At 35.8% G+C, this 15,195-nt stretch overlaps 1 protein-coding gene across 2 annotated transcripts in view; it reads right to left on the reverse strand.

Annotated features, from left to right (window-relative positions):
- LOC5574043 (sodium- and chloride-dependent neutral and basic amino acid transporter B(0+)) overlaps positions 1 to 15,195 on the reverse strand; it is a 400,663-nt gene that overhangs the window by 246,992 nt on the left and 138,476 nt on the right. For both annotated transcript variants that reach the window (XM_021843075.1, XM_021843076.1), the window contains exon 2: positions 10,723 to 11,063. In XM_021843075.1, coding sequence (XP_021698767.1) covers positions 10,723 to 10,752 — 30 coding nt within the window. In that variant the 5' untranslated portion in view covers positions 10,753 to 11,063. The remainder of the gene's footprint in view (positions 1 to 10,722; positions 11,064 to 15,195) is intronic.

Genomic DNA, 15,195 nt, shown 5'->3' on the forward strand with positions numbered 1-15,195 from the left:
TCACGCGTTTGCCTGTATCATGCCAAAAATCATCATGATCGCGAAATCCCCCTGCTGCATCAAATTTTCACTGCAATTACGCGACCTTGGACACTTCCCCATACTTTTCAATATCGATTGCACATTCCGCCAAACATGCGGACAGCGACATGCAAATAGCCTATTATAATGAGGTGTGAAATTGGTTGAGGTAGGCATGAGGTAATAAAATAATAGACCAATAAAATTGGCTGGCGGCTTCTCCATAGGGAGAGAGGATGCGAGAGTGAGAGAATGGAGAGACGGTGAAAAGTTGGAACCAAAATGGAAAACACATCTCGAACATTGATGTTGGCAAACCCAGTTGGGCGTCCCAGACTGTGGAAAGTTTGGCTTTTCTGTAGCTCACATTTCCGATCAGAAGCACATCACAAGAGTATAACACGTTTCTATCAACAGCAGTTAAAAATAACAGAAATTAATACAATTTTTGTTAACAAGATGGTCATATTTTTAGCAACAGTTTTATGTAAACAATTGTTATATTATTAATATTGACATTATGTTTGTGTAGAAAGTCATGGACAAAAACATAATTGATTAAAATTGTTTTGTAACCTCATTGTAACACATTCTGTTGTAATCTTGTTATAATTATAATAAGATTTGTTATATTCTAGTTTTATTTAGTGCAAATTTTGTTATTTCAAATACTGAGGATACATGTTTCATAACAACTTAGGATATAAAATAAAATCGTTCCAGAGAAACATATTCTGTAATAATCTTGTTGCTTCCGTCTGTTCGAGTTTATATCAATTTGGTATTCAGTAGTTATTTTCTTCTGCTCGGGTAATAATCGAAATGTGTATTACTCGTTCGTTCAAATATAGGATCAAAGCGATCCGTTTTTGAACCAACCAAATTAAATAAACATAGGTTTATTTAGGTAAATCAATAATGGTGTTTGTAAAACGAACTTCAGTTTATTTGTTAAGTGAAATAATGATATATTTGCAGACGTGTTTCGATAAAAATTAAAGATATGATGATATTGTAAATAAAAATCTTTAGATAAGCATACATCGAGCAAATGAAGTCCAATGAAAGCAAAAGCCAACCGTTTTCTCCACACAGCTAAGAAGTGGCACAAAGTTTACCGGCGGCAAACATAGCATGAAATTAAGTGCAATTGTGTGCTTTGGCAACACGTGTACTGCTATTGCTACTAGGCACTAGCTGCCTTGCCTGGCCACCAACGAAGCAAACGCGACGTAGGAATGTGTATTGAGATGCAGCCATGGACTGGTCAAACTGTGATGTACGTACATGTTTGTAGTACTGGCTAATTTTAAAATAACATCAATGAGAAATGCCTTCCAGTGTGTGAATGACTTTGAAGCGATGCTAACTTTTCTGTGAGATATGTTTCCTTTTTACTGAACAGAAAAACTTAGTGAAATTACTGATTTTCCGAGAAGACAACTTTTGCTTTCGCCGATTCGTGCATTTTAATAGAACAGTTCGCCAAAGGAACTCAACCTATTTATAGACTTACTTTATTGCAGAGTGGTTAAGCTTTATTTTAGCTAGGTTTTTCTTTTATAGAGGCCATAGCTAATTATCGGTCAACCGAAATAATGTTGGTCGCAATAATCACGATTTTTCACAAATTTCGTATTTTGCATAGATTTGTATTTATTTATTTGTTTGTGATTTTTTCTCATATCGATACTTGTAAATTTCAATTTTCGCCACAAAAAAAAATATTCATTCTTTGACTAATCCAGTAAAAAAATCCTCTGAGAATTCTTCTAAAAAACTCAAGAGGGATATTCCTTTATAGTTCTTCCACGAATTTCTCAGATATCGGGGATTTGTTCATGAATTATTTCCGTACTTTTCTAGTGCATTATCCAAGAATTTCTTTCCCAATTTTCACTGAGTTCCTGCTGGGATTCCCAAAAAAAATCTGTCTCGGATTTAGTAGTTTCCCGAAGTTTCTTCAAGCTTTCTGATCTTATCAGAATATATGTCTAATAATCTGTATCAAATTTTTTGAGAAAATCTCATGAAAAATTTCGGATTTTAATCATTTCTCCATGAAGGTCCTCTACGCACTTTATTCTTTCCATTTTTTTTTCAAAGGGTGCTCCAACAGTTTTTCTAAATTTGCATTTGAATTTTTTTTCTAAAGTTCCTGTTCAGATTCCTTCAACAAATCTTTCTGAAAATTTCTTTTTTTCGCTTCCAGAAGTTTGAATGACATTGGTTCTCATTGTTTCTGGACATTTCGGTTACCCGGTCACCTGGCACCGGTTCCAGAATGTACCCAAAGAGGACATTTTCTAAAACTTAAAGAATGTGATGGCTCAAAGTTCATAATGTTTTATCCGGAACATCATAGATATGATGCCAAAGACCAATATGAGGTTCTGGCCACATCCGCATACCTCAGAATCGGTTCCGACAGGGCCTCCGTGGGACACTTTTGTAATCCTACTCAATCATATCGTGCGACGGCTCAGAATTTATGATTTTAATGCTACACATCATAGATATAATGCCATGGATCAATATGAGGTGCTGGTAACATGCGATTACTCCAGAAATTTTTCTAATAAGGCTTCATATGCACTCAGTGTAATGGAGGTTTCAATATGGAAAGAAACATTTCTGGCTAACCGTCCTTTTGAGGCTCAACATGGTGTATATTTAAGCCGTGGTTGAAAATAAAAAAGGTTTAAAAAAACAACTGTTCGATTTTGACACGGTTCAATATTGGCAACATGGTTTTTTTTTAAATTAAATCAAATATTTAGAGGAATTTCTAAGACATGTACGATACAAATTCTCTTCACTATTTTATCCTACATTTCCTTTGTGACAACATGTCGTTTTTTGGAATTCGTTCGCCATGCCAAATATATTCTTATACAATTTTTTGTTTACCTTGATGCAATTGACCAGAGATAAGTATAATTTTATTTTCAGACTATCAGTAAATCTAGTGGCAGAAGTCTTCGAATTCAAATAATAAAGAAATTTGAAATGTCTTTAAGTTAACTATTCCAAATCAATATCTATAGTAATATAGTTGTGCCCTTGAATGAACGTAATCACCAATGATGGCAGAGGAATTTGTGCGAAATTATTGTACCTTGAATTTGTAGGAGCATTACCTATACACAATAAAAAAGAACTTCTTCTTGATATTTTTTTTTGCCAAAACACCGCCAAAAATTGATGTGATTTATACTTTATTGTTAGTATAAATATGAATAAACTTGGAAAAATTCACACATCATTTTTATGTTTGTACCAAACCAACCAAATTCACCAAGCATCAATTTCTCCAGACTACCAAGTTCCTTCCAACCAGTTCCTTAGACGAATCAGAATTTGCTTCTCATTAAATTTGTTCGACGTGTGTTGACCTTCAAATCTTAGATTCTCGTCTTCGTTAGACCTCTTCCTCCAGACTACAGCTCAGCCGCCAGACTATATCTCCACGTAGAGTTTCTGTTTTCGCGTCCAGGCTTTGTCTCCTAGTCCAGGTTCTGTTTCCTTATGGTCACTCTTCGGACCAGCGTTAGTATCTCTCTAAGATTTCAAGCGTTTCCACTTCAAGTATCTGGACAGAACCTTTATATTGTTTTATGGAGTGATGCTGTTGGATAAACAAATTGGGGTATTCAGATGTGACCAGAACCTCATATTGGTCCACGGCATTATAGCTATGATGTTCAGGATGAAAATTCATAAATTTCGAGCCGTCGCACGATATTAATTAGTAGGATTACAAAAGTGTACCACTGAGGCCCTGCCGGAACCGATTCCGAGGTATCCGGATGTGGCCAGAACCTCATATTGGTCTTTGGCATTATATATATGAAGTTTCGAATAAAAGTCATAAATTTTGAGCCGTCGCACGATATTAGTAAGTAGGATTACAAAAGTGTCCCACTGTGGCTCTGCCGGAACCGATTCTGGGGTATGCGGATGTGGCCAGAACCTCATATTGGTCTGTGGTATTATATCTATGATGTTCCGGATGAAAAATCGTTTGAGCCGTCACACGGTAGTATTTTTTAAGTTTCAGAAAATGTCCTCTTTGGGTACAATCAGGAACCGGTGCCATAGGGTATCCGAAATGGCCAGAATCAATAAAACCATTCGACCTTCTGACAGCCTTTTACTTATAGAAAGTACACAATGAATAATTTTCTTACCGCTTATCTTGAAAAATCTAAGTGTACTATCACTTCCGGAATGGATATACCCCATTTAAATCCGGAATAACTTCGGAACCAAGTTGCCAATCCCACTTCTTCTGGAACACAATAAATCTTGAGGAGTATGCGGTTTGTTTGAGATCAAAAAATCGATTAATAATTGGGCAAGTTATGTTTTTTAAAGTTTATTTTTAATGACAAGTCAGACGTTGGGAGGTTTGAGAGTTAATAAGCTTCAAAAGAATTTTCTTCACAAAATTATCCTTAAAATCTAGCACAATTATTTTACTTCTAGATACCCCAAAATTCTGAAAGCAATCCTCTACAAACTCCGTCTTGGAACTGCACAAGAAATGAGATTTTATCAATTTTTTTTAACTTTTCGAAAGAATTTGACAGAATCAACTTATTTTGAGTGAAATTGCCAGCAAAAAGTTTGAACTTTTGAAAGGGTATGTTTTTTTAGTTCAATCTGGGAACATATTCTGGAACCAATTTGTCGATAAAAGTATACACAAGAGGAATTCACGTTGAAGGTATGAACAATCTCACAATATTGTTTGATTAATTCCCAAGGCATTTATAGCAAAATGATGTCACTCTACAATATTTCTTAAGGAATTTGAATATTCTAAAATTTTAGAGAATATAATTTTTTCCTTGAAAAAACGTAGTTTTGTGTTTAAGCAAAGAATTTATTCATGCAAAATTATTGTGAAAAATTGAAACGAAATTAAAGAAAGAATTAAGTACAGGAATAAAAAACTATGATCGATTTTGTTAGGTATTTCTTAGACGCCTTAGCCAGGGTGAAATTCATTGGAAATATCTGTTATGAATTAGGCCTTGCGTTTAGCCAAAAATTACAGCTATCTCTTGTCATAATTATTCAGCCATTCCATGAAAAACCGATCTAGTGGGTCTCCGAATTCCATGAAAATTTGCTATTTTGTTCCTTATCCGACATAAGGATACACGTATTTTTGGATTTTTTGATTAGGGTGACCATTTCCGAAAAAGGGTGACCAGAAAAATCGCAATTTTGCCAAATTTTTTATTTTTAAAAAAATTATAACTTTTGAACCGTTTGACCGATTTTCAATCTTTTTGGACGAAATGAAGGCTAAAGATTTTGACTTTTCAGGAAAAATAAAAAAATTCACAAAAATTGTGATTTTTACATGAAAAAACTCAATAGTTTCCGTTTTTCGTGTTTTGAAGGCCTCGGGACCAAAGGGCTATCGCTGTTCTCATTTTTTCTTGAAAGTTCAGAAAATTTTACGTTTACTGTTAAATACTGTTAAATTTTCAGCGATGTATGTTTTTTAGTTTTTGAGATATATTTTTTTGAAAATAAAAAATCAGTCATTTTTTATCGGCACACACTGTAGTTCTCAGCGCATTAGATTTGTAATGTTTAAAAAAAATTATAACTTTTGAACAGCTTAACCGATATCCAATCTTTTTGTATGGAATGAAAGCTTAAAATTTCAACTATTCAGACAAAATTGAAAAATCTGATAAAAATATGTTTAAACGTGAAAAAATATAAAAATTTCTAATAGTTTTTTAGAAATTTTCATATATTTTAATTTTTTTTCAATGTTTTCTATTTTTTCTATTTTTTTCTGAAAAGTTGAGACCTTAAGCTTTCATTCCATAAAAAAAGATTGGAAATCGGTTGAGCTGTTCAAAAGTTATGATTTTTTTAAACATTACAAATCTAATGCGCTGAGATCTACAGTGTGTGCCGATGAAAAATGACTGTTTTTTATTTCCAAAAAAATAAATCTCAAAAACTAAAAAACATACATCGCTGAAAATTTGACAGTTTACGTAAAATTTTCTAAACTTTTAAGAAAAAAATGAGAGCAGCAATAGCCCCTTTGGTCCCGAGGCCTTCAAAACACGAAAAAACGGAAACTATTGAGTTTTTTCATGTAAAAAACACAATTTTCGTGAAATTTTATATTTTTCCTGAAAATTCCAAATCTTTAGCCTTCATTTTGACCAATAAGATTGAAAATCGGTCAAACGGTTCAAAAGTTTTTTTATAATAAAAATTTTGCAAATCGCGATTTATCTGGTCACCCTACTTCGGAAATGGTCACCCTAATCAAAAAATTCAAAAATACGTGTATCCTTATTTCGGATAAGGAACAAAATAGCAAATTTTCACGGAATTCGGAGACCCGCTAGATCGGTTTTCCATGGAATGGCTGTATTCATTTAGTCATTTTGTTTTTTTTTTTTTCAATTTGCTTTAACGGACATTATACAAGTTGTAGGTAACGAATGGATTTATTTGAAGAATTCTCATAAAGGCAATCACACCTCGAGCAGAGACCCTTAAAAAACATAAGAAATCATAATACACTGAATATGCTGCTTTATGCACATAATAAAGAGAATGGTTTGCATTATTCAACTTATTGACGCGTTTTAGTACGATCAGAATTACCTGAGCTACAGGATGCCTCTAAAGCGTACGCCCAGCATCTCAAATAAACGTTGACGGAAGAGAATTAGTTTGCCGAAGCCCATCTCAAGAACTGTTGGATGGAGATGGCAGCTTTTTGTCGGACGATCGTCAGGTGATCTAAAGGTGGAAGCAGCACAACGACGAACACCTGAATGGCGCTGAGAGCTTAGATACAGAGATTACATGCAGCGGTTGAAATGCGTACGTCCTAATGTTCACGCCCTCTTGTACCAACCTCATGCGCAGTGAACACCATCTTTGCAGGGCTGCTATCCGGCAATCTTGCAACATGCCCTGCCCATCGTATCCTTCCAGCTTTGGCCACCTTATATACTGGGTTCGCCGTAGAGTTGGGCGAGCTGGTATCTTTCGCCGCCACACGGCGTTCTCCTGCACACCACCAAAGCACACGAAGTTCGAAGACTTCCAGTACTTCCAAGTTCTCCTTGAACATCGTCCACGTTTCATGCTCGTAGAGAGCTATTGGCTTTATGAGTGTTTTATATATGATACATTTGGTGCGGATGTAAATCTCTTTTGACCGCAGCTACTTGTGGAGGCCATAGTAGGCCTGGCTTCCACTGATGATTCGCCTCCATATTTCACGGCTTATTGTAAGCCGGCAGCAACGATCCAAGGTACACGAACTCGTCGGCCGCCTTGAACGTATCCCCGTCTATAGTAACACTGCTCCTTTCACGCTCGGCCCCACCAACTTGCATGTACTTTGTCTTGGTCGCATTCACCACCAGTCGAACTTTTGCTGCCTCGTGTTTCAGGCGGGTGTACATGTCTGTTACTTTTTTAAATGTTCGGCTGACAATCTCCTTATCATCCGCGAAGCAAACAAATTGACTGGATCTCGTAAAAATCGTACCCGGCTGTTAAGCTTGGCTCTCCGCAACACTTTCTAGCGCAATATTAAACTACAGTCACGAAAGTCACCTTATCGTAGTCCCCGGCAGGATTCAAACGGACTAGAATGTTCGCTTGAAACCTTCACACAACTTTGCATACTTTTCATCGTTGCTTTTATTAGTCTTATGAGCTTCTCGGGAAAGCTGTTCTCGTCCATGATTTTCCATAGCTCTATGCGGTCGTATGCCACCTTGAAATCGAATAAACGGTGATGCGTTGGGACCAGGTATTCACGACTTTTTTGACGGATTTGCCTACAGTCAGGCTTGATAATTCTCCTCAACATCAGCAGAGTTCGGTGAGAAACTCTAGAGCAGCATGCAGCCTTTACCCCTTTGCGAGGGAGCGAAATAATCAGAGCTAATCAGAGAGGCAACGAAAAATGAGCGAGGAAGATGCAGCACAAAACACAATAGAGTAAAATTCCATCAAAAAAGGGTGCTCTCACAACTCCCCGAGGACTGTTTGTTCGGGCGGCAGACTCAAGAGTTCTTTTGAAGTGTGAGTAATGTTCCCACCAGGGTTGGTTACCCGATCTTTCCTAAGCTTATTCGTACCTCGGCCAGTACCACGAGAAAGGAGGGAGAGGAGTTGCTGGGAGAGGCTAAGGACCACACAAAGGGGAATCTATTTTATTCCTGCAAGAAGGGGTTGTCTACGCTATGTTACCGCTATGACTATTTGAGTTCAAAATATTTTTCAATATTTTGCTACTAGAGTTGTTCGTTCAAATACAAAAGAAAAAATAAATTACGAAAGCTTCAGCTCCAACTTATAGATATGCGAATATTCGTGTTCAACGGTTTAACCTCAAAATTTTATCTTTATTCCTAAACCTTCAAAAAGTACGTTGACACAATGACACATTCCGGTTACCCAAATTGTAAACGAACGATCCTATGCCTCATAAACCGAACATCGTGCCACCAAAATATGACACTTCCTTTCACCTGATAGTGAACTCCTCCATATCCTCGAGCAGTCACAAAGCATGACTACATGCCTAATGGGAGCAAGCAACTACAATACAATACGAAACGACGAAGGCTGCAAAAAAAAAAAATACGACAACGACGATCGAATCGAATCGATCGCTATCAAGAGCGACGCCGCCGATAACCCAAAAACATCGCCTCGATTCCACCAATGCTGCTGAAAGGCGATAATTGCAAAAACGTGCCGCTTGACTTGCTGCACGCCCTCCTCCCATCAGGGCAGGTTGGACTATCTCCATACACAGATATGTTGCTGTACCGTAATCTGAGTGAAAATTGAGCAGTTTTTAATTTGCAAATGCAAATGTTACAAGTTTTATAATGTTGGAACAAGTAATGACACTCATCAGACAGCTTCCATCTGTTGCGTAACGCTAGAAATGGCAATAACGCTATTTGTATGAGAAATTCCTAAATTGTGTATGAGTCGTAACGTTTAACTCTACTTCAGTAACAACTCTCTATTTTACTAAAGGCATTTTTCAATAGTTTGCCCCGAAAAATTTTTATTTTTCAAACAAAATATCAAACTTGCATCATGAAACTTATTATTTGACACAAGAAGTCACAAATATTTTTGACCGCAAGCCTATATGGAAACTGCCCATAATGAGGTATAGCCTCCCAAAATTGACCATTTTGTATGGAAAATCGAAACTGTTATAAAAGTTTTGTCCGATACTGTATTTTATTATGTTGAAAAGTTGAAGAATTCGTGCAGGGTCATGTCGATCGATGTTTCCCCACTGATCCATGTTACCCCGTTTTACGGTACCAATATCTGAATGTCTAAAGCATTGAACTTGAAAACAACACACAGTCCGCGCCATACATAGCTTCGAAGCGAAGTGCATACCTTGCCCGCCCTCACGGAAGCATGTTGAAAAATATTTCTGTGTTTCGTTTGCGCAGAAGAAATGTGTATACTACCGCGTGCTTCCCATTCTGTCGTTGTTCCATTTTCGATCAAACTTACACAGGGCACAATGATCGGGCTCTTTACAAAGAGACGGCCAAAATCACTAAAAATTATTTTGATTTTTTTTTATCTTTCTAATTTACTATTTTTATAATCCTTGAATGAAATCGCATCAAGTTAAAAAATTTCTGACTTTTTTGTCATCGAACATCAAGACAAAGATTAAAAAGATTCCGATACCATTTATTTCCGAGTTTTTGCACTGAAACGCCACAAAAAATGGTAATACCGCCACGACACGCTAACAAAAAAATGTCCTTTGGTGTGAAAAGCATTTCGTCCAAAGATTGCCTTGAGGAATTCCCAATAGTTTGTGATATATAGCCAGGCTTGATAATACTCCTCAATATTATCGGAGTTCGGTGCCATACTCTAGAGCAGCATGCTGCCTTTGCGTCAAAAAAGAATGCTTTCACATCTCCCCGAGGACTGCCTTGTTCGAGCGTGACACTCTAGAGTTCTTTTGAAGCGTGCGTGCGTGCGTAGTTCTTTTAAAGCGTGAGTACTTGAAAAAATACCTCGCATTTTTTGCACTCTCATTCGAATCGCTTGAGGATCTGTGTTTAAAATTTTGAGTTCAATTTTTACTCCTCAGAAGAACGGCAAAATTGTCTCATCTTTGCATCGCAGAGGAGTTTCTATCAAACCTGTATATAGCCGTATTGACCAGGTCAAAAAATTAAAAAGGGCGTATATTTCGAACTAATCTTTCAAAAACCAAATAGGGTTTTGCTTGTACTTTCAAGAATTGCATTCAGAATCTTGTTTACATTTTGTTAGTTACTTTGTGTAATTAAATCAGGCAATATATGTACACTTCAAAAATAAAATACTTCAAATGTGAATAGTCGCTGTGGAATCAACTAAAACATAATCAAAAGCAAATTGAGTGAAGCAATTAAACTAGATTTGATTAAACTTTTTCTTCATTTTTAACCATTGTGCAGGGCTCGTAACAAACGATTTCGAATACCTATGCTATCACGGAAATGATGCATTCAAATACCTGTCGCCAGTCCATAGATAGGTGCATCGAAAAATGCTTTCTGGCCCACAACACAGATAATGGTTGCTTTTTTCGGGGGTGTCCGTCTAATGGTAGATTGCGCCGCGTTGAACTTGAAGTTCACTTACCGATTGTTTTGGCTTCTTGTTCCACTTCATCGTGGTGGGTATCCGTAGGGTGTTCAAAGCGCTCCTAATGGAGGCGCAATATTTCGTATCGACAACTGTATCGCTGCGCACTGGAAGCGAGGCCGTGACTATTTTAAACACTGCACTTTGGTTTTCACTTTTTTTCTTCTTCGATTGCACTTAACAATCAGCACTGAATTTCACTGGTATTTTTTTCTTCTCCTTGTGATGACCACTGGGAATTGATATTGAGGGCAGTTGTGACGGGGGATGTCATTTGATTTTTCTTTTCCTCATGCTGGCGAACACTGGGGGACGTCAATTGCGCCCTGAGTTATGACCTGTTTGAAAGGAAAGGGAAAACAATGGAAAAGATTTATTATTAGTTACAGGGCTTATGAAATTTAATGGTTATACTTTTCATATATCTTGGTTCTAAAATACAATAGAGATGAAACAATCGAATGAGATGGCTCAACCCATTAGGATCGCAGTTTTTCTGTTTGTATGTAAATATATTTAAAATAAGGAAAAATAAAAATATATCCCTATACATTTTTGTCGGGATGTTCTAGATAGCATAGCCTAGTATAGTATTAATGACTGTACAAATAATGGGTGGCAGTACAATGCTCAGCTTTATCGGTTTCGAGAAATCTATATGTAGTGTTTCAAAAAAAAACTATTGGGATAAACGTCTTTTTTTACATAATGGAAATGATCAAAACAAGCATCATATTGACCACCTGACCACGTCCTTACAATCGTTGAGGGAAACAAAACCGTTAGAATAGTCTTCATATTTGTTGGAATGATTCAAATTTGTAACACGTAAAAATTGATGACTGGTTTAATGTCCATGTTGAAATCCGAACAAGTCAATAGCAAAAATATTTTTTCAAATGACCTTTTCAAAAAGTTTACTGATAGAGAAAAGCAAGCTGACTGAACGATAGCTAGAAGCTTCTGCATGATTTTTTTTCCGGTTTCAAAATTGGTACAACTTTGGAATTTTTCCATTTCTCAGGAAAATATGCCATCTGAAAACATTTATTAAAAATATCAACCAATGATAAGCTACTTTCTGTAAGATTCTTAATGAGAATGTTAACATTTCCATCATCGCCAGCTCGGGTAGAGGTGAATAACAAAATAATGGTAAAATAAGAACAAAATTTGCAATCATATCTAGTTTAACCATTATTATGTTATTAATAAGGTACCGTGGGGTAAGTGGATACAGAAAAAATCAATAGTCAACTTCATTGTTATGTAAAGCTAACGTGAACAATGTAATTCAAACTTTTTTCTGTGGATAACAAATGTGGGACTAATATACTTCAAATCATCGATTATTTCGATTTTTCTGATAGTTATGTATTGAGTATGAGGGACAAATCAAGCTGTCCGAAACTGAGGGACAGGAGGTGCTTAACGAAAATTTTAATTTGTCCATATTAAGTTCAATTATGGTACAAAATACATTCATACTATCAAATTAGGATTATGTTCGATCATGCTTGCGTGATCCAAAGTATTTTTTCGTGTTTAAAATAATTACTAAATAGGCTCAAAATTAAGAAAATACGTCAACTTTTTTAAGATTTCCAAACTTTTCTACTTTTTCAAATAGACATGCATATTTCAAGGATGTGTTATTCTACGCAAACATAAGTCTACATAATAGCTTTCTTTTCCACTAATACACCATCTTGATTGGACCATGATTTCTCAATGTTTCGACTTTGTCCGGTATTGGGTGCTGTTCGGCACTGGGGGATCTCCCCCTAATACAAAGTAAACTAATTAAAGTTTACTTTCCAATCATATTCTCTGTAATTAATCATCACCTTCCGAAATGGTAAAACTTTCAATGTTGGATAGTTCGAATTTTGGGTTTTTGAGTTATATAGTTGTAGCATCAAGGGGACGATATGACATTAAATATCTCATCAATAGCAAAACATTAAATCATAGCAAAATTTGTCATTTTTATGTTATACTTGAAAATCATGTAATAACTAATCAATAAAAAAATAAACTATCATGGAAAATTTTGTTATTTGTGCAAAAATACTAAAAAACATTAAATATCTAAAGAATAACAAACATCGCCATCACAGTGAAATATGTCATTATTTTTATATTTGAAAACTTAATTTAAATAATTCATGAGAACAAACCAATATCAAATGTTGCCATAATAGCTCATTTGGGGGCCCAGATAGCCGTAGCGGTAAACGCGCAGCTATTCAGCAAGACCAAGCTGAGGGTCGTGGGTTCGAATCCCACCGGTCGAGGATCTTTTCGGGTTGGAAATTTTCTCGACTTCCCAGGGCATAAAGTATCATCGTACCTGCCACACGATATACGCATGCAAAAATGGTCATTGGCATAGTAAGCTCTCAGTTAATAACTGTGGAAGTGCTCATAAGAACACTAAGCTGAGAAGCAGGCTCTGTCCCAGTGGGGATGTTACGCCATAAATAAGAAGATAATAGCTCATTTTACGATTCGTATTGAAAAGCAAAAAGTTTATTTTTCAATCATGCTAAATTTAGATTTTAAAGTCAAAGAACTGGAAGTTTGGTTATTATTTTGCTATCAAATCTAAATAATAAGATATTTTGTTATTTACTGATCCCTATATTTTTATTATTTGTTTGTTATTACAATCGCAAAATATGATATTATTTAATTTTTACGCCATAAAACTAAGTTATTATTTTTGTTATTTTAACTTTTATTTCAAACAAACAAAGAACAAATTTTGCTTTTCAAACATTCTTTTTAAATGGAATATTTTATTACATATTCATTTGCCATTCTTCTCTACACGGAAGGGGCTTTAAAATTTTCGATTTTTTCTTTTATAATAGATTTCACATCCACAAAATTAGTCCCCCAGGAATTTTCGAAAACATGCTTGAATTAAAATAAAAAAAAAAACAGTTTTGAACAGTCTTTTTGAGCATTTTTGCAATCAGTTATTAATAATTTGTTTTCCTCCTTCAATAGCGGAATTGGCTTCAGAGGTTTTTTCAAAAGTTCAGATAATTTCCTAACGGGCTAAAAGTTGGGGTCCAATTAAGACATTTTATTTTTGCAGATCCTGCCATAAAATTTTTATAGCAGGATAGCGAGTGCATTGAAATTACCTTCTCCTCACGTTTATAAGACGGTTTCGGACCCCCAGGGGGCCTTGGGAACTCTTCAGGGGGTCCGCAAAGCAGTTGTAAAAAGGTACGTTTTGTTGTTTGATTATCAAATTTAAGGAATTCTGTACATACTTCATTTTTAAAGAGAGCTGAAGTTGCATTTTATTAAGAATGCGAGCCAAATAACTTTACTTCACTACCGTTGCTTAAATAGTTTTCCAGTATTTTGTTTTACCATATAAGAGAAATTAGTAACTTTGTATGGGAACTGTAAGTATGTTGAAAAAGTCTATCTAATCTAAATTTAATCTATCAATTCAATCTAAATTGTATCTTTAATGAAATAAAATAAAAATATAAAATCACTAAATATACTTTAAATCTCATAGACACAACAATGATACAAGTATTTTATACAACTTTGATGACTTGTTGCTCAAAATTGTGCATACTGAAGCATTTCTGAGCACGGCATCAGATTCAGCAACCCCAAATCTATGTACTAGAGACACGTGATTTGATCCTTGAAACACACAAAAATGTCATTTGTGTTACTGTTTTCAGGGGCCATAAGATGTTGGTAGAACTTCAGACGGGGTCGCATTTTAAAAAAGGTTGAGAACCACTGGTCTATAATCACGGATCCAACAATGAAATTTATTAAAGTTTCATTGGAATTGCCAATATCAAGTTTTGTTTGCAAAAATATGTGAACATCAAGATGTATGTTTCATATGCATTCCAGTCGGCTCGTAAAAATTGAGTGTGGAGCTGAAAGGATTGAGAATCACTCAATGGGATATTCGAAACATGACCAGATATTTGGGACATGATCAGAATCAAAATCAGCATGTGTAATCAGTTGGCTACAAAGGTGACTAGAGTCGGTTTGCTTCTCAGCTTAGTGTTCTTATGAGCACTTCCACAATTATTAACTGAGAGCTGTCTCTGCCAAAGTTCCATTTTCGCATCCTTTTATCGTGTGGCAGGTACGATGATACTCTATGCCCAGGGAAGTCAAGAAAATTTCCATTACGAAAAGATCCTGGACCGACTGGAAATCGAACCCAGACACCTTCAGCATGACCTTGCTTTGTAGCCGCGGACTCTAACCACTCGGCTAAGAAAGGCCCCTACAATTAGGGGTATCAGGGTATTGAATTAAGAAATATTCTCATCAAATAAAATTCTGTCGTTAGAATTGCTTTGCGAATTATTCCATGAGCGATGCTTTGTAAGCGTATGCGATATGAAAATTTTCCATGGCGATACGAAACGAAGCTACATGCATAATTTTCAATACTGTTTGTAGCGA

Source organism: Aedes aegypti, chromosome 2 (assembly GCF_002204515.2).
Source record: "Aedes aegypti strain LVP_AGWG chromosome 2, AaegL5.0 Primary Assembly, whole genome shotgun sequence".
Classification (NCBI taxonomy): Eukaryota; Metazoa; Arthropoda; class Insecta; order Diptera; family Culicidae; genus Aedes; species Aedes aegypti.